The following is a 23,825-nucleotide window of genomic DNA, read 5'->3' on the forward strand; positions in this document are numbered from 1 at the left end:
TAGCAAGGGCACGTTTATTCCAGAATAAGTATTTCCCCAAAAGGGCTGGGATGGAAAAGCCTTAAGTGACGACGAACCGCGTGAATTCACGCCCGTGGTGGGCGGTTGTCGCTGGCCGTGCAGAGGTGCCGGGAGGAGGAGCAGGGAGCATCCTCGGGTGTGTTGGTGCGTGTGTCCCTGCAGCGCCGGGGTGCGGGTGTGTGTGTGTGTGTGTGCCTGCAGTACTGGGGTGCGCGGGCAGGGCCGGGACCCGCGTGTTCTCCGGGCGCGGCGGGGTCGCTCCGGGTGATGCTCCCACCGCCATCCGCCGCTCGTGGCCCGGGCCCTCCGGGCGCCCCGTGAGCGGCCCCCGCCGTGCCGGGGCTGCGGCCGGCGCTGCCCCGCTCCCCTGGACGAGGGGCGGAGGGGCTGCGGCCCCGCTCCCCGCCGGGTCCCCGCCGCGCCGCGCCCTCCCCCGGCTCCCGCCGCCTCCCTCCCCTTCCTCCCGCCTCCCCGCCCCCGGCTCCGCATCGCCGCGGCCGGAGCGCACGCCGCCCGCCCGAGGATGCTCCGCGCTTTTGTTCGCCCGCCGCAGGTAGGGCCGGGGCGGCGGGGCCGGGCCGGGCGGGGGGCGGCGGGGGCGGCGGGGCCGGGGCGGCGGCGGGGCCGGCATAGGCGGCGAACAAAAGCGCCGTGCAAAATGGAGCCAGCGGAGAAGGGCTGGACCCCCGCCCTCCCCGCCGCGCATCCCCCCGCCCGCCTGCCGGGGCTCCGCGGGGGCGGCATCGCCTCCCGCTGCCGCCGGCGGGGCCCGGGCCCGGCGTGGGGAGGGGACCGGGGCTGGAGCGGGGCCGGCGGCGAGCGCTGGGCAGGGCGTGGGGAAGGAGCGGGGCGGCGGGGAGAGGCGTTTCTGTAAAACACTTTCCCCTTCTCTCTGTCAGCCTTTGGGAGGACTCTCGTCCTGACTCGCTGAAGGTTCCTCTCCCTCTTCCCCCAGCCCCTCGTCCCTGCTCGGCGCGGCAGCCCACCCGGGCGGGCACCAATATCAGCCCTCTCCCGTGCGCCGGGGAAGTTGCTGACATGCCTGCCGCCGGGTCCCGGTGCACCGGCAGCGACGGGGAGCCGGATTTAAAGGGGAGTTGTGCTGCAGACAATGCACAGCAGCAGCATCTGGAGCAGCCCTGGGGACCGGAGCTCCGGTTTTGACATTGCTGCACGCACAGCACCAGCCGCAATGACAGCAGCTGCCTGGAGTGGCTGCAGGCAGCAGGCAGGAGCATGAAGTAGAGCGATCACTGCAGTGCTCAAGATGAACTCCTCTTTGGTTGGCAACCAGAGTGGCCGGCCCTTCTGTCTCCTGGCCATTAGCTATTTGGAGACCATCAATTTTTGCCTCCTGGAAGTGGTTATTATTGTGTTCCTCATGGTGCTGATTATTTCGGGCAACATTATTGTGATATTTGTCTTTCACTGTGCACCTCTGCTGAACCACCACACCACCAGCTACTTCATCCAGACTATGGCGTATGCTGACCTCCTGGTGGGCGTGAGCTGTCTGGTGCCTTCTTTGTCTCTGCTGCACTATCCTATTGTTTTGAGTGAGTCTTTGGTTTGCCAAATCTTTGGTTATGTGGTGTCAGTGCTGAAGAGCGTCTCCATGGCCTCCTTGGCCTGCATTAGCATTGACAGATACATCGCCATCACAAAGCCGCTGACCTACAACACGCTGGTTACCCCGTGGAGGCTGCGAATCTGCATCCTGACCATTTGGCTCTACTCCTGCCTGGTCTTCTTACCCTCCTTTCACTGGGGAAAGCCTGGATACCACGGGGATGTGTTCCAGTGGTGCGCCAATTCCTGGAACACCGACCCCTATTTCACCCTGTTCATTGTGGTGATGCTCTACGCCCCGGCCGCCTTCATCGTCTGCTTCACCTACTTCAACATCTTCCGCATCTGCCAGCAGCACACCAAGGAGATCAACGAGAGGCGGGTGCGCTTCAGCTCCCAGGATGGGGAGGCTGGGGAGGCACAGCCCTGCCCGGACAAGCGCTATGCCATGGTCCTGTTCCGCATCACCAGTGTCTTCTACATCCTGTGGTTGCCCTACATCATCTATTTCCTGCTGGAGAGCTCCAATGTCTATAGTAACCGTGTCGCGTCCTTCTTGACCACTTGGCTTGCCATTAGCAACAGTTTCTGCAACTGTGTCATTTACAGTCTCTCCAACAGTGTCTTTCAGAAGGGGCTGAAGCGCCTCTCGGGGGCCATCTGTGCCTCCTGCGCTAGACAGAGGGTAGCTAAGGACTCCTCTACCTCTAGGAGCAAAAGATCTTCCAATGGATGTCATGTCTAGGACGCCTGTCAGCTGGACTGGGAAGTGCAGGGACGATTCCGCAAGTTGCGAAATAAGTTAGATACGATTTTAAGATGTCCAGATTTGCAAAAAGGTTTCTGAGAAATGCTGCTGACATAGAAGAATCAGGAGCACATATCGTTGTGGTTTCACTTTAAAAAATGATTGCTGTGGAGGAGGCTGTGGAGTTTCACCTCCATATTCATTTTAAAGAATAAAGCTGTATCTTGACACTTACCTCTCCAGCTGGTGTGACTGAATGGAGTGGGTGTCTGAGAGCTTCGGCAAAATGTAGTCTTTCTTACAGCTTTACTGGGTTCTTTGGAGATTCGTGCTTCACATGTAAATGATAGAGCTGAAGTGGAAATGTCACAGTCTATGGTATATTACAGGGATTTTTTTAATATATGCCAAAGTATATTGACACAACGTTCCAGCGTCAGAACAGAAGGGGCCAAACAATTCGTTTTTCAGTGCTACCTAGACAGGACTTGTAGAACAGTAGTGAACAATGTGAACATTTCAGTGTGAACTCAGTTTTGATGAGCCGTGAGTGCAGCGATGTGATCTGAGCAGTCGTAGGCTTGGGGCTGATCTGGGTCCGTGCCCTGTTTCCCTGGTAGGATGCATGTTTGGATCAGAGTATGGCATCTGCGTTTTCCTGTTTGTTGTGAAGTAAGAAGAAAAACTTGGATCAGACCAAATTTAGCAGTTAAATAAAATGTGTTTTGATAAGCTATGAGAAAATACGTGTTGCTTTATGATACCAGAGTTGTGGCAGCCACTCAAAGATGATGCCAACATGTGAAAATTATTCTCAAACCAGTGGAGAAATGCCACGAGTTTGTATGTGGAAATTTTCTCAAGAACAACTTTAAAAATAACATGTCCCTTTTTTTTTTTTTTAATCTAAATTCTTCTGATATTTTACATACTAGAACTTAAGGGGAAAGGAAAGAAAACAATTGTCTTCTAAACAGCTAAGGGAACTATGTTGTAAATTTAACTGTAGTATTTGAGTTATTCATAAGTGCACAGAGCTAAATCAGAGACATTTTTCTTTAGCCTTCATGGGATTAAAGATGGTTCAAATATAGCAGGAGCTAAATCCTGTTGGCAAACGCATATCTAACTGGTCAGACAAAGGCAATATCTGAGAAACCAAATGTCATTGACCACATTGTTCGAGCTATCCTAGATTAAATGTTTGGAGTACTGGAAAGCTGTTAAGAAGGCAGTGTGGCAGAATTGTTGAGTTTTTCCTAAAGAATATCCTTTTTACTGATGCCATTTTGGAAAATCCAAGTGAACTGAGTGTTCCTGTAATAGTGGGTTACAGCTGTATTGTCCTGTGTCTGCCTGTCCCTCCACCACACCTGCTCTGAGGGCAGGTTGTGCATCCCCTGTTTATCCCTCCGTGGTGCTGCGAGCTCAGAGAATTCCCTGAGCTGCTCTGGTACAGCTGGTGTGTGCTGTTAGTCACAGTGGGAACGAGGAAGGGTTAGGGAAAAGGAATTGGATCATTTTAGAATTGGGGTAATTCTCTTGGCCAGAGGGAAGACTGTGTTTTTTTTAAATGGTGTCAAGTTGTCTGTTGTTGCAGATCAAGATCGTCTTTTCAGTGCTCTGCCCTGTCCCTCCAGCAAACACCCCCCTCTTCTCTGCTCTGCTGGGAGCCCTTTGCCCTGGAGGATCCCAGCCCACGTCTCTGCCCGTCACATGCCAGGATTGCTGCAGTCCCTCTGCCCATCCACATTTTCACCAGAACAGTCTCGTGGGGCTGCCAGTGAGGAAACAGGGAAGGGCAGAGAGAGCAGGATGAAGCACTCCTGGCACAGCCTGTGCTTGTGAGCACTCAGTGCTGATGTACTTGGTTCCTCTCGGGGGTGTGTACCTGTTCTGGGGAGGATGGGGCAGAACCACTGCTGCTGCTGCCCCGTTCCCTGGGGGACCCCAGTGGCAAAGCATTTAACTTGTATCTTGATCTGCCCCCAACATGTTCCATCCCCAGTCCAAACCTCTCCAGATAAACTTCCTCCTCAGTTCATCTGAAACGTGAAGAACACAGGTTGTGTAAACCCTGATGCCTTCCCATGGACATCTCCTGTTCTCCTCTGTAGTAAGGCAGAGTCTGGACCACGGCTTGGGCCGGGTCCTCCAGACGTGGCAGAGGTGATTTGTTCTGCAGAGCCCTCGCAGTCTGAACGTTGGTTAGACACAGACAGCCGTGGGGGGAGTGCAGGGGTGTAGTGAGTCATTTCTGAGTGGTATAATAAGCTCCCAGCACATCAGCTGGTAATTGTTCTCCAGTGGTTTGTGGGTATTATGGCACAGGTGGGCTTTGGGGAACAATTTAAGGGCTTTAGTCACTAATATCAAAGTGTGTGTGTGTGGTATTTTTGGAACAGCCTCTCAGGTAAACTCCCAATAGCTTTTCTCTGCTCTTCACCTTATCTAACATTTCCGAGTCTTTGAAGTGATGCAATGTATCATTGAAATAGCATTTGATTAAAACTTAATGGAAGAGAAGAATCTGCTGGGGCCTAAAACCCCAGAAATGGCAGTTTCAGGTTTAAGTGGAAGCAAAGATTGTTGCTTTTGGTTTTTTTCACGAATAGAGGGTTTAAATAGTATCATTGTGTGTTAGTTCTGGAGAATTTGGAAAATGTTTAAAACGGGTAAGGGGTCTAAATCACAGCATAGAGGTTTAGCTGGAGCTGAAGCTCTGAGCCTGGAATTGTGCTTGGAGCACAGTGGCTGTTCCAGATGCAGATCCATGCCTGCAGCTGTCGCTGCTTTGCAGCTAAGGTTCAGTTCTACATTCCTGACAGCCAGGCTGTTTTCAGTTGCCTTACTCACCTCCAAGTCTTCCTCAGCTCAGATAATCTCTGGGAGAGGTGAAGATCAGAATCTGGAAGTCTCCAAGAGATGAGGACGGAGAGGAGTTGCAGCCAGTTGGTGCATTCAGGTTTCATCCAGTGTTTGTACAGACACTTTTAGTGTTGCCTCCGTAGCTTAGTTTTAGGTTCAAGTATTTCTCTTTTTGTCTGTGTTAATTTATTGATTTTTTTTTATAATTTAAATTACGAGGTTTTTTTTCCCTCTAAGTTAATTTAATGTTGATGTAGGTTTGTTTGTGATTAGATGTTTTAAGTATTCATAACATTGGAGTCTGTTGTCTTCATGGAATTGCAGGGGGTGACTCCTGTTCACTGTGCCAACTGGAAGAAATAATTTTGCCACACATTACCTTGTTTGCTCAGCAGCCCGTTGAACACCCTTTGTCATGCAGCTCACACGAGGCACAGGGAGGGATCCTTTTCCTCACAGTCTGTGCTAGGAATTGTCAGGCAGCAAACTTTGCTGTTGGCTGGTTTTCCTCGTCGTACACATGAAACTAATCCTTCCCTGGCTCCGTTTGTGCCCGAGTGTGCCGGTGCTCGAGAGCACTGCACACATAAATGCCACTCTGAGGAGAGTACAGAAATCAAATTACAGCCTCATGAAAATTGTGTTGTGATGTGATTAAATGAACTAATTTTGAAGTTCCATCTCAGACTATAAACTGATTTTTTTATTAGGGTTATCTGCCTCGCTCTCAAATTAAGCTGCTGGAAGGTTCAATTTGCAGGATGCAATTCAGTGGCTTTTTTTAGTGCCATGGGAAGGATTTCAATACTCACAACTTCTCAGAAGGTGATAATTTGCTTCATCTAGAACACTTTATTTTTATTCTTTTTAAGGATTACTGGAAGTTTAGGTTGTGATTATTTTGTCATTTTCCAAATAGACTGGGAGAATATCTGTGAAATATTATTTTTTTATGATCTCAATCAAGTGACAGTATTTTTAAACTCGACAGATATGTTTTGTGTGAAACAACAGTTTTGCTGTTATGCTACTGCTAGTTTTTTTTTAATTAAATGTTACCAGTTTCTACAGTCTTGATTTGTTGTCGGGGGTTTTGTACTTGTTTTTAAGCTTCTTATCACTCAGAAATGTGTTTCTTCTGGTTGGAATTCTGACATGGCTCAGTGTCAGAGTGCCAAGGGGCAGTCTTGGATATTTGTCACAAGTCTTTGACAGGGAGAAAGTGGTACAAAGTACTAAGGCACAGAGAATTGCAGGAGAACGAGAATTCCCAAACTGCACCCCTGTGGCATTGTCCCTGCCCTCTCATAGAAAGCTTTTACGTGGAAGAATCCTAAATTTCAGCAGTTTGTTCGGGAAAAGGCACTTCCAAGGCCTGGGTGTGATGCGAGATGGAAACATTCAGTGTGCAAATTTAATATGCAGATTTTTTTGCTGTTTATTGTGGTATTCCCAACTGCTGCAATGATCAAGGATGTAACTCCATGAGTCGGGAAGTCTGAAATATTTCAGCCTCATCCTACTTCACATCAGGGTTGGAAGTTGACAGAACTTTTCCTAATTCAGGTCGATGCTTTAAAAAGTATTTCTTAGGAATCAACCAGTGTGTGAGTGCAGGAATCTGCCTTGAGACATTACAAACAGAAGGCCCATTTAACATTTTTCTGATTACTTGATTCATCCATTGTAGGTAATTTTAGTTTAATAAGAGGAGGTGGTGGTTTTGGAGGGCTTTTGTTGTCATTCTAACACATTTTTGGTTCTGAGTACTTGAAGCACCTGCTGAAACACTGGCCTCACTTGGCCCTTATTTTGTTTGGTTTAGAAATGTTTTTCTTCCCTTCTGTGACTTTGCAGAATACAATGACACATCCTTCCCGTGGTGTCATTCAAGATAACCTTGGATTTTAATCCACGTTTATCCAAACTTTAATATTCTTTAATATTTTTTACCAAATCAATACTAGGGGTGTGTATGGGCTGTGATCAGGTCAGAGCACTGGGCCATCAGGTTTTACAGACTGTCTCCACGAAGGCAAGCAGCCCCTCTTTTAGGATGATGAAAACAACCCATTTTCACTAGAAGTGTCCTCCTGGCTTGTAGAGGTCAATGTCTCAATTCCAGTTGTTTTTTCCCTTCCTGTCTGTGCATTGCAGAGATACCACTTCAAAAGACATTTCTGCAGACAAGCAAAGGCATTTAATACTAAAGTTATGTATGTAAAATGCCTCTGGAAGAGGACAGCACTTCAGAATTAAAATCCAATAAGTTTAGGACCAGGTGCAGTTGTATTTAGAGACAGAAACTGAAAGTTGTCGCCAGGGGAAACAAAGAAAGGAAACCCACTGGAGTTTGGTCAGAACAATGGGGTATTTAATTTGGGTCATTTTCTTTACAATGCACATTTTTTTAAAATGTGGAGTTTAACCTTCTTGCTTTTGCTTTGCTGCTCTCTGGAGGCAGCTCCTCTGAGCCTTGGGGCTGCTGCACCCACCACAGCGGGATTCCCTGCAGGCCTGGGGTGGTGGATCAGCCCCTCATTTGCGTTCAGGTAAAGTGGGGTAACATCAGGCTCTGTCATGATTGTCTATCTGAGGTGTTCCAGCCCCAGGGAAATAATCTGAATGGTATAGTTTGTTTACTTGGCTTTTCAGGTGTTTTTTTCCTGTGACATTCTAGACAAATGAAATGTTTGCTTACGGAGGCAGCTTTGCTGCTGGTTCTCCACGCAGTACTGAGCTCTGTCACCTCTCAGCTCTTACTCCCATTGCAGAGTTGAAAACAAGCCACAGGCTGTGTCTGCTCTACAGGCCTGTGGTGGTGGCTGCAGATGGAAGTGGTTGTGGCTCTCGCCCATATCCCATTTGCATCTCTTGAGCTTTAGCAGTTAATGAAAACGTTACCAGAAGTGATGTTCCTGTATCCTGATCCAGCTTTAATTACAGCCTCAGGTGTTCTCCAGCAATCTGTGCAGGCAGAACTGACCCTCTAGCTGGTGACTTTGTAGTTATTTCAACTGAGAAACAGAAGTTGTTATTAAGGAGTCATCTTTGTTTTGTCCTGAAGCTGTTTTGGAGGAGTGTCACAATCCCTGGGCTGATCAAAGGCTGTGCAGGCTCCGCTCCAGGAGAGACCAGGAGGCATCAGGTCACTGTGGGACTGACACCTGTGCACGGGTTGATAACCAGGAGCTTTATTTGCTGAGAAGTTTTTAGAAATGCTGAGTGGATGCACATTGCATTGGACTATATTTAGAATGTGGGTCGAGGTAGACAAACATGTTTTGAAGTTGGTGATCACGGGGAGGGCTCCACCTGGGCAGTACCTGTGTGTGAGGCACCTGAGGTGGAGCACAGGGTTGAAAGGGGGCAGGGAGTCCAAACTGCCTGTTCTGACTTCTTTCTAATTAGCAATTTGTAAGATGAGGATAGCAATTCTGTAATTCAAAGCTTTGGCTTCTCTCTGATGGTCATTACTGGAGATCCTTTTGTTAAAAGGTGAAATAAATTCAAGTGACTCCTCAGAAAGATGAACTCCAGTCTTGCTGTGCATGTGCCAGTCATTTCTCAGCCTTACAGAGATCACGTGAGCCGAGCAATCAAATGCTTAATAAACCAAGTCATTACTTTTATGGTAAATTGAAAAAAAGTTCTTCTGGGATTTCAGCTGTAAATGAATCCTTGAAAATCAATAATTAGATTAGTAAAGGATGACATTTTAATATGCTGGCAGGAATATAGAGGGATTTGTCAGGGGAAGCAAAACCAGACTTTGCACTAAAGTGGCTTAGGTATATTTATAGTGCTAGTGATTCTGTGTGTGTGTGTGGAATCTTTGGACTATTTTAATATAACGTAAGGCTTTGAGCTTTAGCTGACTCAAGTTGCTCGTTTTATGAAGTTACATTAGTACCACACTGTGAAGTATTTTTAAATATTAGCATTACTGAGTATTAAAAGTATTTCATAAAAACATTTTTTAAAACGTTTTCTGTAGATGCTGTCAAATGAATTGATGTTTAGTGTACAAAGAAGTAAAACCTGAGGGCTGTAAGGTACCTGTATGTTTCTGATCACCTCAGTTTTTGAGGGGTTAGGTATTTCTTGAGGTTAAATTGTCATAAAACCTACTAAAATTAATGGTGCAGTTAATCCTTTCAGAGGACAGGAAGCAGCATTACCTCCAGCCATGCTTTTGAACTGTCTGAAAGGATTTGCAATCATGTGTATTGTCTTGACAGACCTGTGTCTTTAGAAATGCTGTACAGCACAGTCTTTTGCAGGTTCCTATGCTGATACATTTCTCTCCATATGTAACCTATGAAATCCAGTTTCTATTGTAAGTCTAGCATGTAAACACTAGATTCAATTTTGTATTCCTCTAATGAATGCAACAGGATGGAAACGAGTTTGCAACTGCTAATGATGAGCTTTTTTACTGTTCTTAATACTCGTGGGTATGTCTTTTCTTCAGGGATTTCGAACTTGTATTCGTACCTTTTTTAATTGTTTTTTTCACCTGCTGTTTACAGTTAAAGGCGAGCATGGGAGGCTGTGCGTGCATGTGCTTTTAGGTTGCTTTGCTGAACGAAACACAGTGGAGTGATCTCACTTTAAAACCTCTCTGTTGCCCAGAGAGGTTGTAGGTGCCCCGTCCCTGGAAGTGTCCAAGGCCAGGTTGGACGGGGCTTGGAGCAACCTGGGGTAGTGGAAGGTGTCCCTGCCCGTGGCAGGGGGTTGGAATGAGATGGGATTTAAGGTCCCTTCCAACCCAAACCATTCCATGATTCTGTGATGCTCATTTTTCCTTGTGTCCCACCCGTCTCCTTGCGCCTTCCCAGTCCCTGGTACAGCAGAAGCCACCAGTTGTTTGGTGCATTCTGTGGAGATCTGACCTTTGTCAGAGGGTTGTTACAGGAGTTTTGGGAGACAGTCCAGCTCCTTCCACCAGTAGTGTTCCAACGTAGTTTTTCCCTGAGTGTCAGTGAGAGGGCCAAGAATAGATAAAATCACAGGTAAGAATGTGTATGTGTGTGTTTGTAAGAACCTTGTGCACCTTTTAATGCTGGAAATTGTTTTGTATTAGAAGATGAGAAAGAGCTGTGAGTGTGAAACCCCTGCTAGGAGGAACTACAGGAAAACATCCACCAAAGCAGATTAGAAAAGCAAACAGGTGAATTAGAGCCTGTCCAACCCTTAAGAGTCTCTAATGCTGGTTCAGTTCTGACACAGTGGGGACCGTGGGGGTGTTGGGGGGCTCCTCCACGGTCCCTCCTCTCACTGGGTCTGCTCTGGTTTGTACCTGCACAGGAAGGGGGATGGTGAAGATGGGTGTTTTCATACAAGGCAGCTGAGGAAGTTATTGTTGTGGCTCCAGAATTGCCTATTTTGTGCCAACTCAGAACTGTTGATAAATACAGGGCAGAGGGGTTCTTCCACCCCGTCGTTTTAATAGACATTTCTGTAGCTGATTTTTCAACGAAGACTAATAATAAGAAAAACTACAGTTGAGCCAAAAATGACAAATGTTACTGATTTAAAATAATACTTGCATATTTTTAATTATTAAATGGAACTAGATAAATCGGAAGCATGTAAATATCTGATTCTAAATATTTGCATAACTATTTCCAAGAGGTAATTTTGCTATGAGCTATTAAAACTCAAAGAAATGTATTATTCCCTTTGAGGTGGTCTGTACCCCAGCTGTGTCATACATCTGTTGGCTTGTTCCCTTTTTGCTGTAGATGTACATATATATATATATTTGTGTACTGTGCAGCCGTACAGTCACTGCCACGTTGAATTGATTGTTTTAAACTAGGTATATATGTGTATTTTACATATGTGTGTACATGTCCCTCCAAACAAGCAATTGAACACGGCAGTAGCTGTACAGTCACAGAGTTTAGGGCTTTGTACAATATGTAATTTTAAGAATGTCAATGTGGTTCTTAGCGGATTTTATAAACACTTTTCTGAATCTGTTATCAGCACTTCCCATCCTAAGAGAAACTGCACATTTTTCAGTGATTGTTCCACTGGTTACATTTTTGTCTGCCATTTGTTCTGGATTGATGTAATCTTGATACTACTACAATTTCAAGGGCTGTTGACGCATTTCACATAGCCTAGGATTGCCTGTTCTCCAAATATATGGATCATGCATCAACAGTACTAAGTAGCCTTACTGTTTGCCTAAAAGCCTAGCTAATTTATTTAATATTCTCTCTTTAAAGAGAGGTCTCTGGAAGGGGTGGCATATTTTAGGATGCTCCTTCTCTTTAAAGGGAAACTCCGAATTGACTAGCAGTACTTGTTGATCAGTGATATTATTGTAGCCAAAGGATGCATGGGTGGTTTAATAGGAAGTTTTTGCTTCAAGTTCCTTGATGAAATGTAGTGTTCTACAGAGCTGTGTGAAGAGTGTAGTTTTTTATTCTGAAATGCACTTGTACACTTTATTTGAAAGGTCTGAATGGATCATAAATACATTTAAGAAATAAATGATACGTCACATGTTTTCACGTCTTGTCCCGGATGCCTTCTGTGTGTGTGTGCTGGTAAAGGTGTGTTCCTGGGGACTGGGTGGGGCTTTTCCCTCTTCTCTTGGTAGCTCTAAACAGCCTGGCCCGTGTGTAGGTGGCAGGAGCAGGCAGACCTTGCAGCCTGCCTGTGTCTGTGCTGTGTCCATACGTGCTGGAGGGCACTGTGGGCAAACTCCGCGCTCTGATTTTCCTGTGGGAAACTGGAGCCCTAAAAGGAAACGAACAGAGCGAAAGGGCTGGATATCACAAGGGATTCACTTTTATTTTTAGAATTGCACTATATTGCCATATTTGGCCTGAAAGTATGCTGTATCAATGCACTATTGTGTCCAGTTGCAGTTGTCTAACCATTCCAAATTTGTCTAAATTATTCAGGTTTTTTTCCACAAATACTGTTTATCCGTAAATGTTCTCAGTAAGTGCTGACTCCAGGTAACTCTTCCATGCTGTGGGCAGCATTCCTCGTGGGAAGTTAACAAGTACATTACTCTGAAAGTGGGGTTTGTGATACTTCCTTAAGGTCTCAGTAACAGGTGTAATTCCTCTTACCAAAACCTTCTCCAGCGGTCTGGGCGAACACAAATGCAGGAAATGCACTTTGTGTAAAAGTCAGTGTAAATATTGCCTAATGAAAGTAGTTTTGGGAATGCCATCAACCCACAAAATAGACCAGGTGACACAGTGTCCTGCCAACACTGAAAATAGCTATCAAAAGACCTTTTAATATTTTTGAATGTGCTTAAAACGTACAGATCTGCTCCAAATAACTGATCCCCGTCGTGTAACATTACCCTTGCTGCTGCCCAGGAAATTTGCAGGGATTTGGCTCTTTCTGCTTGTTGGATGTGCTGGAAGCTGCCCCTGGCTTGGTGGCTCTGGGATGGCCTGGCCGTGCCTTGCAGCAACACACCACGTGCTGATCTGACCCTGGGCAAAGCAAGGAAAATTCCACTGATGGATCCAGTCTCCAGACCCTTCCCACAGTAATCTCTGCCCGTGTGACAGAATTCTTGCAAAGTCGGGGGAACCTTCCTAAGGAATAATTGCAATGTGGAAATGGATCCCATTGTGGCAAGAGTGAGAGTCAGGCACAGCTTGGGTTTGTGCTGGGTGTGTCAGATAACTCACCCAGTGAGCAGAATTCCACATTTGGAATCGTGCTGGGGGTTGGGGCAGGAGGAATCTGAAGTTTGGACCTCACCATTTTCCCCTTTTTATGCTGTTTTTGAAGCCATCCTGTGTTTAGGTGAAGGTGTTATACCCCATCCCATTTCTCCAGGAGCCTGGTGCACCAGGAGCTGATCTGTGGATGATGAGCCATTTCCAGCAGGCAACTCCCTCTGTTCTCTGGAGATCTCTTATTTCATTTTCTATCACCACAGATCTTGTCCCTTCAGCAATTCTTTGCTGCTGCTTCTTCATCCTCTTGGGTTTATGTGGGGGATTAGGAGGAATAAACCTGAGCTGCTGAAAACTGCAAGTAGATCAGCCCTGGGAAGAGGTTCTGGGAACTCCAGCTCTTCCATGGCTCTAATTGTGCCTTAAGCTACAGAAAAAGCTTCCAAAGTAACACAGTCTCACTGTGAAGATGTTGATCAAGTCTGTAACTGCATGATATGGTTTGCACATCCTGGGATGCTCCCAGGAAGATGGCAGAAATACAAGGAGAATGTCTTAAGTGTGACAAGTTTAGGAGGTGGGAACTAATGTGCTTTTCTATACAGACTGACAGAATAGATGGGCTTTTCCCTGCTGGACTGTGTCCTGGTTTCCATAATTACTCACGTAGTTTCTGTTTAAATCAGCTGGAGAGGAAGGTTTTGGTATAACTGCCCTAATACTTTAAAGTGCAGCAAAGAGGGGGAGGAAAGGTATGTTCTGAGTCTGAGCATCTGCATTTTCCTGCTTTCCTTCAGAGCAGCAAACTGTCATGAGAATTTTAATCTTCACTACACTCGCCTGAGTTCTCATGGCTGGTTTCCATTCTGTTTTCTTTACTACTTTCTTTTTCTTCCTGTCATTCTTAGCTTTCTATTTTTCAATCCCAGTTTGTGAAGGGTGTGGGTTCAGAAGGGTTTCCTTCAGTTCCCAGTCCCCTGAAAGCATGAGAAATTGCCCATTGAGCCAATTCTCACAGCAAGGTATAAAAATAGGAGTAAAGAAAAGGTTACACAATGCTTGGATTGCAGCAGTTTGTACCAATGGGGAGATTTCAAAGCCACGGTTTTTGGAAAACATTTTTTAAACCTTATCATTTCCGTTGATTTTTCTCTCCCCAAGCTGTGCTTCAGCTGCAGGAACTTGAGTTACAGATTGCTGGAGGAATTGTACTGAAACACAGGAGTCAAGTGCTGACCAAGTCACGCAAAGCCAGGGAGGCCACTAATTAGTTCTCTTTAGCCATAATGAGTGATTTGTTTGAGAAGCCTCTCTTAAGAGTTTCCAACCAGATGCTCTGGTCTCTGCTGTTAAATAAGTGGATTAAAAGGCAAGTGGATTTGAGGTTATTTTGCCATTGCAGCAGAACAGGTGACGCTCGGGAAACCCCCTTGTGTGGTACCAGAGCTGCTGGCAGTGAGCAGCACCTGAGCTCCTGCAGAGAATTCACTGCAAGTCAGCCTTGCAAACTCTTCAGAAACTGAAAGTTACCACTAAGACTGTATTCACATGTTTAAAGTTTTCAGGATTGTTTCTGAGCATTGTCTTTTCTCCTTGCAAAACATGCTGAAGCCAACAGCCAGCCATTAGTGTACTTGTCTTTGACTTAAAAGATAGATGTTTATATGAAATTTATTGAGCACTGGATTTTGTTTGTTTCTGATTTCCTTTTAATGAGACAGACTCTTCAGCACGTTAATTATTATCAAATTGGAATGCTGAACAGTACTTTTGATATAATTTCCCAAACAATCTGGTAACTTGATTCTAATAGCAGCGTAATGCTTTCCTAATGAAATGTCTGTATTAAGCCCCAGAGAGGAGCATTAACCTTGGATTAAAATCAGAAGAGAAAATGAAGCACACTGTGGTAATTTTGTTGTTTGCAAAATCCTTTTGTGAGGAAAAAGAACTACAAGCTCTGTTGAATGATCTTTACACTGATTACATTGTGTACTTTTTTACTATCTTTTACTTCTAATCTTTTTCCATTTGCTACAGAAACGTGGGTTATTTGGGTAGAGTAAAACTTTTTCTGTTACTGTTCAGCTTTCCAAGTGTCCAAGGCATCTGAAACTGCTGGTGTCAGAGTGGTGTGGAGAACGAAGTTCCACCTTCCTCATGCTGAAATCCCTGCTCATGATTGTGTTTCACTGAGCAATACTTTCTGGGGTTCATGCTCAGATTTCTGTTTTCTGTAGTTAAATTCTGAGGAGGGGATGCAGAGTGGTTTCTGAGCTGAACCTCAGGGACAGGCTTTGTGGACAGCAGCTGCTTACAGTTGACTGTGACTCCCTGCAGTGGGGAGATAAAAGGAACGTGCCTGGGCAGCACTGGAGATCAGGAGTCTCCAGGGGAAGGCTCTGCATTGCAGTGGCCTGGAATACGTGTGTGTCTGTGTGTGTCTGCGTGTCTGTGTGTGTGTCTGTGTCTGTCTGTGTATGTCTGTGTGTGTGTGTGTGTGACCTGCCCCTCCCTGACCCTTCCCAGATGTGTTTAGGTAACCAAGTCTATCCAGACTGTCATGTGGAGCTGCCAGCCTGCTCTGGTGGAGTAGGCTGTGTTTTGTTAAATTTAGAACAGTGCACAGAACCCAGTGCCAATCTTCCAACTCTCCGTCCTAGCATTTGTAATTTATATTCCTTTGATGTGTTTTAATTTACATATTGTGCTCTTTTTCTAACAGGAGTCTCCACAAGACAGTGCCATCACCCGAGACATCAATCGAACGTTCCCTGCTCATGATTATTTTAAAGATACTGGGGGGGATGGCCAGGACTCCCTGTACAAAATATGCAAGGTATTCTTTAAGTTCTTCTGGGCTGCTTTTGGTAACTTGCATTCAGCATCACTGACAGATGTGACTGGTAGCTGAGAAGAATGTGGATGTGTTACCATTGCCTGTCATGGAGACAGACTCTGGCCCTGGCTCACTCTGGTTTCTCACCATAGCTGGTGATGGTGCCACTCAGACAGGAGACATAAAGCCCTTCTGGATTCCTGAACACTGAAGTGTTTGGTGCAGAGACTTCTCATGATTCCAGACCTGTCAGCCTGGGTCAAGCTGGACAAATTATGTAACTGGAGATAACTATGTACCTCCCATAAATATTATAAAGCCACAGACATGCACTGAGGCTGCTTATTAACGGGAGGAGCTCGGCAGGAATGGACAGCTCACTGCATTCAGTTGGCTGGAGTTGTTTAGGCTTCCAGAACTCTTTTATATTCCTGGTCTTCTTCCTCTTCCTAATGTCCCTGTGGCACCTGTTTAGAGGTGAAAGTTTATGGAGCTGTGTTCAATGCAGTGTTTGTTCTGTTTTCTTTGTGTTTGTAGCCTGAGACAGATAGAAGTAAAGTCTTGATTCTTTTTTCAGGCCTACTCTGTCTACGATGAAGAGATTGGCTACTGCCAAGGCCAGTCGTTTCTTGCTGCTGTGCTGCTGTTACATGTAAGTGCTGGGGTTGCCCTCATTTGTTTCAAACTGAAGAATAATTATTGCTCCACTTTGCCTGGAACAAACTCCTGAACTAGTGGAGTTGCAGGGCTCATATCCACTTGTGTGTTGGTCAGTAATAACGTGATTTTAGACAGCGAAGAGTGCATGGTTTAAAGCCCCCTGTGGTGTTTGTGAGGACTCTGGTCTGCAGTCAGTGTTCATTCCCTGAGTTCCTGTTCCAGGACCCCTTCCTTCAGGGCTGTACTCACAAGCACCAGTAGACATGGAATTTGGGTTTAAGACAGCGCTGTAAATGTTTTTGTTACAGGGTTTCAAGGTCAGATTTAAGCTTTTTAGAAGGTATTTTTACTGGAATCAGTCAGAAATATGGATGGTGATTGCCATGTCCTGTATACATGTATATATATACATATATATATGAGTGTAGGGCATTGAGGGGATGTCAGTCATAAGGTCTCAGTGCAGACTGTGCTGCCTGTGGGCTGTTTCCTGTAGGTCTTTGTGCTCCTTGGTTTCAGAGGTTAGGGAAGGATACAATAATATTTTAATATTTTTAAAAGAAACTATATTATGCTTTTTTAAACTTAATTGCTGTTGATAGAAGTGATCTCATCAGTGTAATAGCCTTTAATTGCTGGTGTGTTCAGAAGCTGGAGAGAGATTGATGGTTCCCGTGTGTCAGGAGCAAAAGTTTTAGATTCACTCACGCTTGGGAAATAGGAGAGGATTAGAAATCCGTTCAAATTATTTCTAGACTGCTCTGGTTTAAAGTAAGGTCTGCTTTTTGTCAGTGTTTCTATTGCAAGGGGGAGCTGGAACTGCAGAGCTCCTAAGCCCAGTTGTGCTCTGAGGTTCCTTTTCCCAGCTGCTCTTCAGTGCCTGTTCTGCCACAGAGGACTGAGCTGGAAGAGTTCTCTGCAGTTTGGTGGAAGGGGAGGTCTGGTCTTCAGGGGAGGACTTTCCATAGTGTTGTAAAGTCAGTGGAGGATATAGAAGAGATTGTAAACTCCATTCTTGTGAAACAAAAGCCAAGTGTTCAATGATAACAACCTTTTATTTCTTCGTAACTGTAATCTGCAATATTTACTTGATGAGCAATTAACTCTTAATTTCCTCACTGAATCATCATGAAGGGCAGCACTTCCTGATATGAGAACTGCACACTTCTACTGAAACAAATGTGCTTTCTTTCAGCTTTTTGATTATAATATGTCCATTTTTTTTAATATCCATTGCATTAGAGAGACTCACTGTCATGAGTGAACCATGTGTTATTCCAGAGTTCTCCCTTTAACAACAGTTGTGGCTTCTGGGATTCATGTATGCATTTAAAAAAGCTAACTTTCAAATAAATTTCTTTTTCTTTGATTGTCTTTGAAGTCAGCCTTTGGAGTGTGGCTGTTGGGGAAAATAAATAATAAAAACAAATGTTGCAGAAAAGGAAATGAAGTTTCTGCGAGTCCTTCACTCCCAGTTTGGAATGTTTCAGCAAAGTTTTCAGTTTTAACAAACTCCATCTGCAGATTAATAATAGAATACTTGAAATGGATGTTCTGTCCTTTACAGGAACCAGGAACTGACCCAAAGTCAGACTTGTCTACGGAAATATGAAAACTGAATTTTGAGGGCAGGGAAAAATGTCAAAACACTGATGAGCTTTGAGTGTTTCTTTGGTTTTTGGCAGGAAAGGGACATTGAACCTTCCCAAACCAATGCTGAGTTGGGATAGGTGGAATTTCTATTGGCACTTACTGATCTCTCTTATTTGGGCCATCTAATAAATAAACACCAAATAAATAATGTCATTGAAAAAGGTAAATATAAAATTAAGAATAAGGAAAAGATCCTGTTTAAGATCCTCTAGTAATACTGCTTCTGTCTTATTTATGTAGCTGACAGAGGGTTAGGCTGGTCAAAATCTGTAACATTCAGATCTGACATGATTTGGAACAAAGACACCAAGAAACTGCTTTGGTCTTGATGTCTGGAAGATGTATTTTTAGTGGAGTGATTGAGACGTGGTTTATTCCACAGAATAAGACTGCAATGCCCTTGGCAACACTGAATGTCATTTTGTGTGTTAATATTCTTGTTTACCCTCAAACCGGATTAAAAAGTGGTGACAATTTATCCTTTCAGCAAGAGGGAGGAGAAGGGAGGTGCAGCCAAGGGAGCTGATAGGAGAGGTTTGAATGCTCTGTGCTAAATGATTTCCTCTCTCCCAGATGCCTGAGGAGCAAGCATTCAGTGTTCTGGTCAAAATCATGTTCGATTATGGACTCAGGGAACTTTTCAAACAGAACTTTGAAGATTTGCACTGCAAGTTCTATCAGCTGGAGCGCCTCATGCAGGTGGGGCTGGGGCCTGGGGGGTGGGTGCTCAGAGCCTGCAAACCCCTGGTGCTTGTCTCAGACTGGAACAGTGCTGGTCACCTCACAGCAAGGGTGGAGAGTGGCTCTGCTGTGTCAGCTGAGCCAAGTTACAATGTCCTGGTGGGCATCCACACCTGGACAAGCCTTTGGCATCCTTAGGAGGCCCCTTGGCATGTCAGGAATGGTGGGTGCAGAGCCCTGCCTTGCTGCACTGATTGTCACTCTCCCAGACTTACCTCTGTAATTTGGGATTTCAGCTGCAGCTCTGAATATCAGTCTAAATTAACTGACTCTGTGTGTGTTTTATTCCCAGGAATACATTCCTGACCTGTATAACCACTTCCTGGACATCAGCCTGGAAGCACACATGTATGCTTCCCAGTGGTTCCTGACCCTCTTCACTGCAAAATTCCCTCTCTACATGGTCTTCCATATTATTGACTTGCTCCTGTGTGAGGTGTGTATTATAACTGGAGACTTGCACAGCTCCCAGCTCCTGACAGTTTGTCACTATGTTCATGTCCTTGTTACTATCTGTTCTGTCAGAGCAAGGCAGGTGATATTTTTATGTCAAGTGTTATATTTCTGCAATGAAAGAAGTCCTCAGCATTTCAAAGATTCAAATTAGGAGTCACTATCTATTTAAAATATTATCATCTCCTATTTCCTGTAGCATTGCTGAATCTATGTGAGATGACTCTAAACAGTGCTCATGGGATGAGAGTTAATTTAAAAATATGTGGATTCTTCTCTTGTTACAGTGTATTATACCCAATGAGAACTTATTTTTTTCCTAGAATATTATTTGCATGGAGGCCATTGGGTATAAAATTGCCCAGCTAACTTTTCGTGCTGGGCAACAAGCTTGGAGCTCTTTTTCCTGGGAAACTTGAAGTCTCTCTCTGTTTCACAGGATATATTTAGAGAGCAAAGTTCTTTACATGGAGATTTTGTCTGCAATCATGTTTAGAACAGTGTATTTGGTGCTGTGCTGGTAAGCAGTGTAATTAGAGTCAGTGCTTATTAACATCAGTTAACAAATCCCATCTTGCACTGAAGCATCCTTGAGTTATTTAATGATTTGCTGGGTGACATTACACATCCATTCTTCCTTGGATCTGCAGTTGTTCCTGTGAAGTGGCTTTTCCTTCACTGAAGGGTTCCAGCATTCATAAACCTCCTGGTCAGTGTTCTTGCCCTTTCTCTGTGTCTGCTGCTTGCTTTGTCCATGTGCCAGTGGAATAGGAAGCAGCAGATGGTATGGAGAAAATGAGTTCTGTTTGTTTAGAAACACATTTTCAGTTCATAAATAGTAAATGTGCTCATAAGGAAGTTTTAAGGGTTTTTTTAATCGTTGTAAAGTAATAGTGAAAGAATAATTAGGTGGGAAGAAGAAAGACAATCCTGAAATAAGATGAGCAAAGTGTCACAATTATCAAAGGGACCCCTGGAGAAGGTGTGTGCTACTGCTGACTATGGGAACTGTTGGTGTTTAATTGGACTATATCAATAAAGCCCTGTAAGGAGTAGTGGCAAAGTAGATGCCGTGGGACTCGTCCTGGAGTGAGTCACTTTGTTTTTCATGACACAAATTGTCCCAGGTTTGGAAGATGAGAACTTGATGTGTTGGTGTATATATTGTTGCATTTGAATTGGTGTTTGCAGAAGTTGCTATATGAAAATTAAATTATCTTGAGCTGGCCAACTAGTCATTAAAAATAAATAAAGAGCACAACAGTGCCTTCATCGTTTCAGACTAATGAGGAGATAGTAAAACTGTGTTAATTGTTTTGCTCTCTGTAATGGCTCTCCAGTAAAGACACTTTCCCAGTTGTTTGCAAAGTCATTCTCTGGGCCTTTGATTTAAAAGAGCACCTGGTTACATGTGTATCCTGGTTTTCCTTTTCACAGAAACTAGACAAGCAACAAAACCCACCAAATAAATTCATACCCAGGCTTGTAAACACTGAGAAATTAATTTGTTTTGTCTTCCTTTTTTTTCCAGGGAATAAGTGTTATCTTTAACGTTGCACTGGGATTATTAAAAGTGAGTATACAATGTTACTCTGTGGTTTATGCATCATCATGAAAACATTAAGAATATAAAAAATTAAGACGCCGGTTACAAAAATATGATGCTTTCTTTTAAGAAGCCAACAACTCCCTGTGTTACACGTGCTGTGGTCTGGCACATCCTGTGCAGGACAGTGCTTTTTTGGGGGGGTGAATAGAAGGTTGCAGAAATAGAAACAAGCACTCTTTGCAGAAGGTTAAGAAGCAGTGATGTTTTGAGAGCTTTCCAAAACTCTTGCTGCTTTATTGTCTCTGGGAATTCAGCAGTTGTACAGAACGGGCTTTTTCTGGTGTTTGTCTCCCTGTGTGCAGACCACCAAGGATGATTTGTTACTGACTGACTTCGAGGGGGCTCTCAAGTTCTTCCGGGTGCAGCTGCCCAAGCGGTACCGCTCCGAGGAGAACGCCAAGAAGCTGATGGAGCTGGCCTGCAACATGAAGGTGAGGGGTGCTGGCACTGCAGGCTCCTCTCTGGGGACACCTCCTGTGTCCAGCTGTAACCCAGCAACTCACTCGTCCAAATGCAAATGCAGGTTAATTGGATATGGTTGTGTAGATTAGTTTTGAGTTGGACACACTGGTGTGGTTCAAAGTATCCCTTCTCCTTCAGATTCACCAGAGGAAATCTTTGCAGCATCAGCGTGGCATTACACAACTTCCACAGCATGTTAACATCCAAGGCAGCTTGGGATCCTGATCCTGGTGTAGTAGCAGTGTGGATACCAGTATTCTGCACAGAGTTCAAGCATATCTTTTATGAAACTAGTGTAGAAATTACAGAATAATCAAGACTAAAGCTGTTTTATCTCCTGACTCTAATTTAGCATTAGCCACAGATTAAATGTTCATCTGGTTCAGATCCCTCAGGCACACGGTGTGACTCCTGGGGGTGGTCCTGTGCAGGGTTAAGAGTTGGACTCGATGATCCCTGTGGGTCTGTTCTGTCCAGCATATTCTCTCATTCTGTGATAATAAGTACATTTATCGTTTATGTTCCCAAATAACAACTTGTTCCTCTTCCCACTCTGCCAAAATTCCCTGCATTCCCAGTGCTGTGTGAAGTGGCACAAGCAAACAGTCTCTGAGTGGACATGGCAAGGTTGTCCACAGCTTGTGGAGTGCTGTGAGGGTTGGGGGGATTAAAGGGGAGGTTATGGAGAAAGCACAGACAGCACTGCTGGGCTCAGCACAGGTGCTGGACACTTCTGTATCACATCTGATGGAAGTGCTGCACATATTGCTTTCCTTGACCTAATACATAAGTCCTTTGCTGTCAGTAGAAATCTCCAGCTCTGTATCTGCAAGTGTTTTTTTGAGCAGAAAAGGGCCTGATGTCAAAATAAATAATTTATAGGAAGGGAGAAGTAGCCTGGCTAAGGCATTGTGATTAGAACAGCATTCTGCTGAAAGGAGGTCAGCAAAGGATCAGCTGGAGACAACACTAGATTCTTAAAGTCACTCATCATTGTTGCCATCAAATCATGGAATCACAGAGTGGTTTGGGTTGGAAGGGACCTTAAAGCTCATGTCATTCCACCCCTGCCATGGGCAGGGACACCTTCCACTAGCCCAGGTTGCTCCAAGCCCCGTCCAACCTGGCCTTGGACACTTCCAGGGATGGGGCAGCTGCAGCTTCTCTGAGCAACAAATGTTAGCAGAGTTATATTAACTGCCTCCTGTGCCCCCGAAAAACTGTGATGGGACTGCAGTGTCCGTTTCTGCTTCCTCTGACCGTGCAAACCAAGAATCCTTCCCCAGGGCAGGGATCCCTCCAGGCCTCCAGTGCCTGGAATTGGTGACAGTGGCAAATCTTCCCAGGTTCACCTGAAAAAGGCAAACACTCTTAATGGCCTTGGAAAAGAAGATGAAAATACAGTGGTGTGTCTGCCTTCCTGCTCTCTTGCATGGCTGGATGCCTGACTTGTCAAGATCTAACCCTTACACAGCTGGAGATTTGGGGTACAAAACCCAAAGACTTGGGCAGTGTTAGAGCAGAGGCAGAGCAGGGAGATAATCCACTCAAGGTTCTGCCTTCACTGTCAGGGAAGGGTTAATACTCTGGGTGGGTGCCTGGGGTGCTTAGTAAGAATAACTCCTGCACTTGTGATGTGGTTGGAGCTGCTCCAGGCAAAGGGGGTGGCATCTCCAAAAGGACCATCCTCGTCCCAAGGGCCGGGAGGTGCTTCTGGTCAGCCCTCACTAGAGGGAGCCTGGCCACCGGGTTTCTGCAGCTCCTCTCCAGGAAGGCTGTTAATGATAAAACCAGAGAGAAGAGAAACCAAACACGTTTTCCATTCTCCCTGTCGTTTATGCATGTAAAATTGAGCCTGTTTCTCAGACAAGGGTTTTTTCAAGAGGAAACCATAGCCATTTATTTGGGTTACTGAAATAATACTAAAGGTTTAGTAGCAACTTTTAATGCCAGAGATTTCGTTTAGATGCACAGTGGGTGGGATGTGAAATGCTCACAGTGCTCTGGGCATGGTCCCTGTTCTGAACCATTGCAGCACATGGCCCAGGTGACAACAGGAAAGGTGCTGGGCAGGATCTGTTACAGCCTCCCTTGTGTTCCCTGGCCCTGTAGGACTTGAGCACTGGGCACAAAAAAATATTGAATTCAACATCACCTTTCTGTCTTTTCTCACAGAAGGGGAAACTGGGACCCGAGAGAGTCCCTTTGCTGGTGTTGGTGTCCATGGGAGCCCAGGGCAGCATTCCAGCTGCCCAAACCCCAGAGCAGCACAGGACAGGGCTCACATGCCTCAGAGCTGTTGCTTGTGTAGACACCTCAGCAACCCAGGGCCTGGGCTGTTTTCTGCTGAGCTTGAGTGACACCAGCAGAGATGTCAGCTGAGCCTGCACTTGCCCTTTCAGCACTTGCAGTCTCATGTTAAAGTAAACCAAATACCTTTGTGTGATGGTAAATGTTACAGCTGAAGTGTGTGGAGCAGCAGAGAGCTGGGCAGCACCAAGGGAGAGCTGGGGCAGGATGCTCTGGGTGCCTCTG

The 23,825-nt window shown here is 45.2% G+C and overlaps 2 protein-coding genes across 5 annotated transcripts in view; both read left to right on the forward strand.

Moving 5' to 3' along the window:
• The window catches only part of RABGAP1 (RAB GTPase activating protein 1), a 77,467-nt gene that overhangs the window by 44,783 nt on the left and 8,859 nt on the right, over window positions 1–23,825 (forward strand). For all 3 annotated transcript variants that reach the window (XM_017809946.1, XM_017809945.1, XM_017809947.1), the window contains 6 exons: window positions 15,599–15,712; window positions 16,290–16,364; window positions 18,599–18,724; window positions 19,059–19,202; window positions 20,751–20,792; window positions 21,131–21,259. In XM_017809946.1, the coding sequence (XP_017665435.1) occupies window positions 15,599–15,712; window positions 16,290–16,364; window positions 18,599–18,724; window positions 19,059–19,202; window positions 20,751–20,792; window positions 21,131–21,259 (630 nt within the window). The remainder of the gene's footprint in view (window positions 1–15,598; window positions 15,713–16,289; window positions 16,365–18,598; window positions 18,725–19,058; window positions 19,203–20,750; window positions 20,793–21,130; window positions 21,260–23,825) is intronic.
• On the forward strand, window positions 44–11,994 carry GPR21 (G protein-coupled receptor 21). Of its 2 annotated transcripts, none has more exons than XM_017809966.1 (2): window positions 44–165; window positions 921–11,994. In XM_017809966.1, the coding sequence occupies exon 2, from the start codon at window positions 1,289–1,291 to the stop codon at window positions 2,333–2,335; it is 1,047 nt and encodes a 348-aa protein (XP_017665455.1). In that variant the 5' UTR covers window positions 44–165; window positions 921–1,288; the 3' UTR covers window positions 2,336–11,994. The 2 variants fall into 2 exon arrangements, with proteins under 2 accessions (XP_017665455.1, XP_017665454.1); XM_017809965.1 differs by lacking the exon at window positions 44–165 and adding an exon at window positions 511–574.

This window comes from Lepidothrix coronata, unplaced genomic scaffold (genome assembly GCF_001604755.1).
Source record: "Lepidothrix coronata isolate B3197 unplaced genomic scaffold, Lepidothrix_coronata-1.0 Scaffold28, whole genome shotgun sequence".
In the NCBI taxonomy this organism is placed as follows: domain Eukaryota; kingdom Metazoa; phylum Chordata; class Aves; order Passeriformes; family Pipridae; genus Lepidothrix; species Lepidothrix coronata.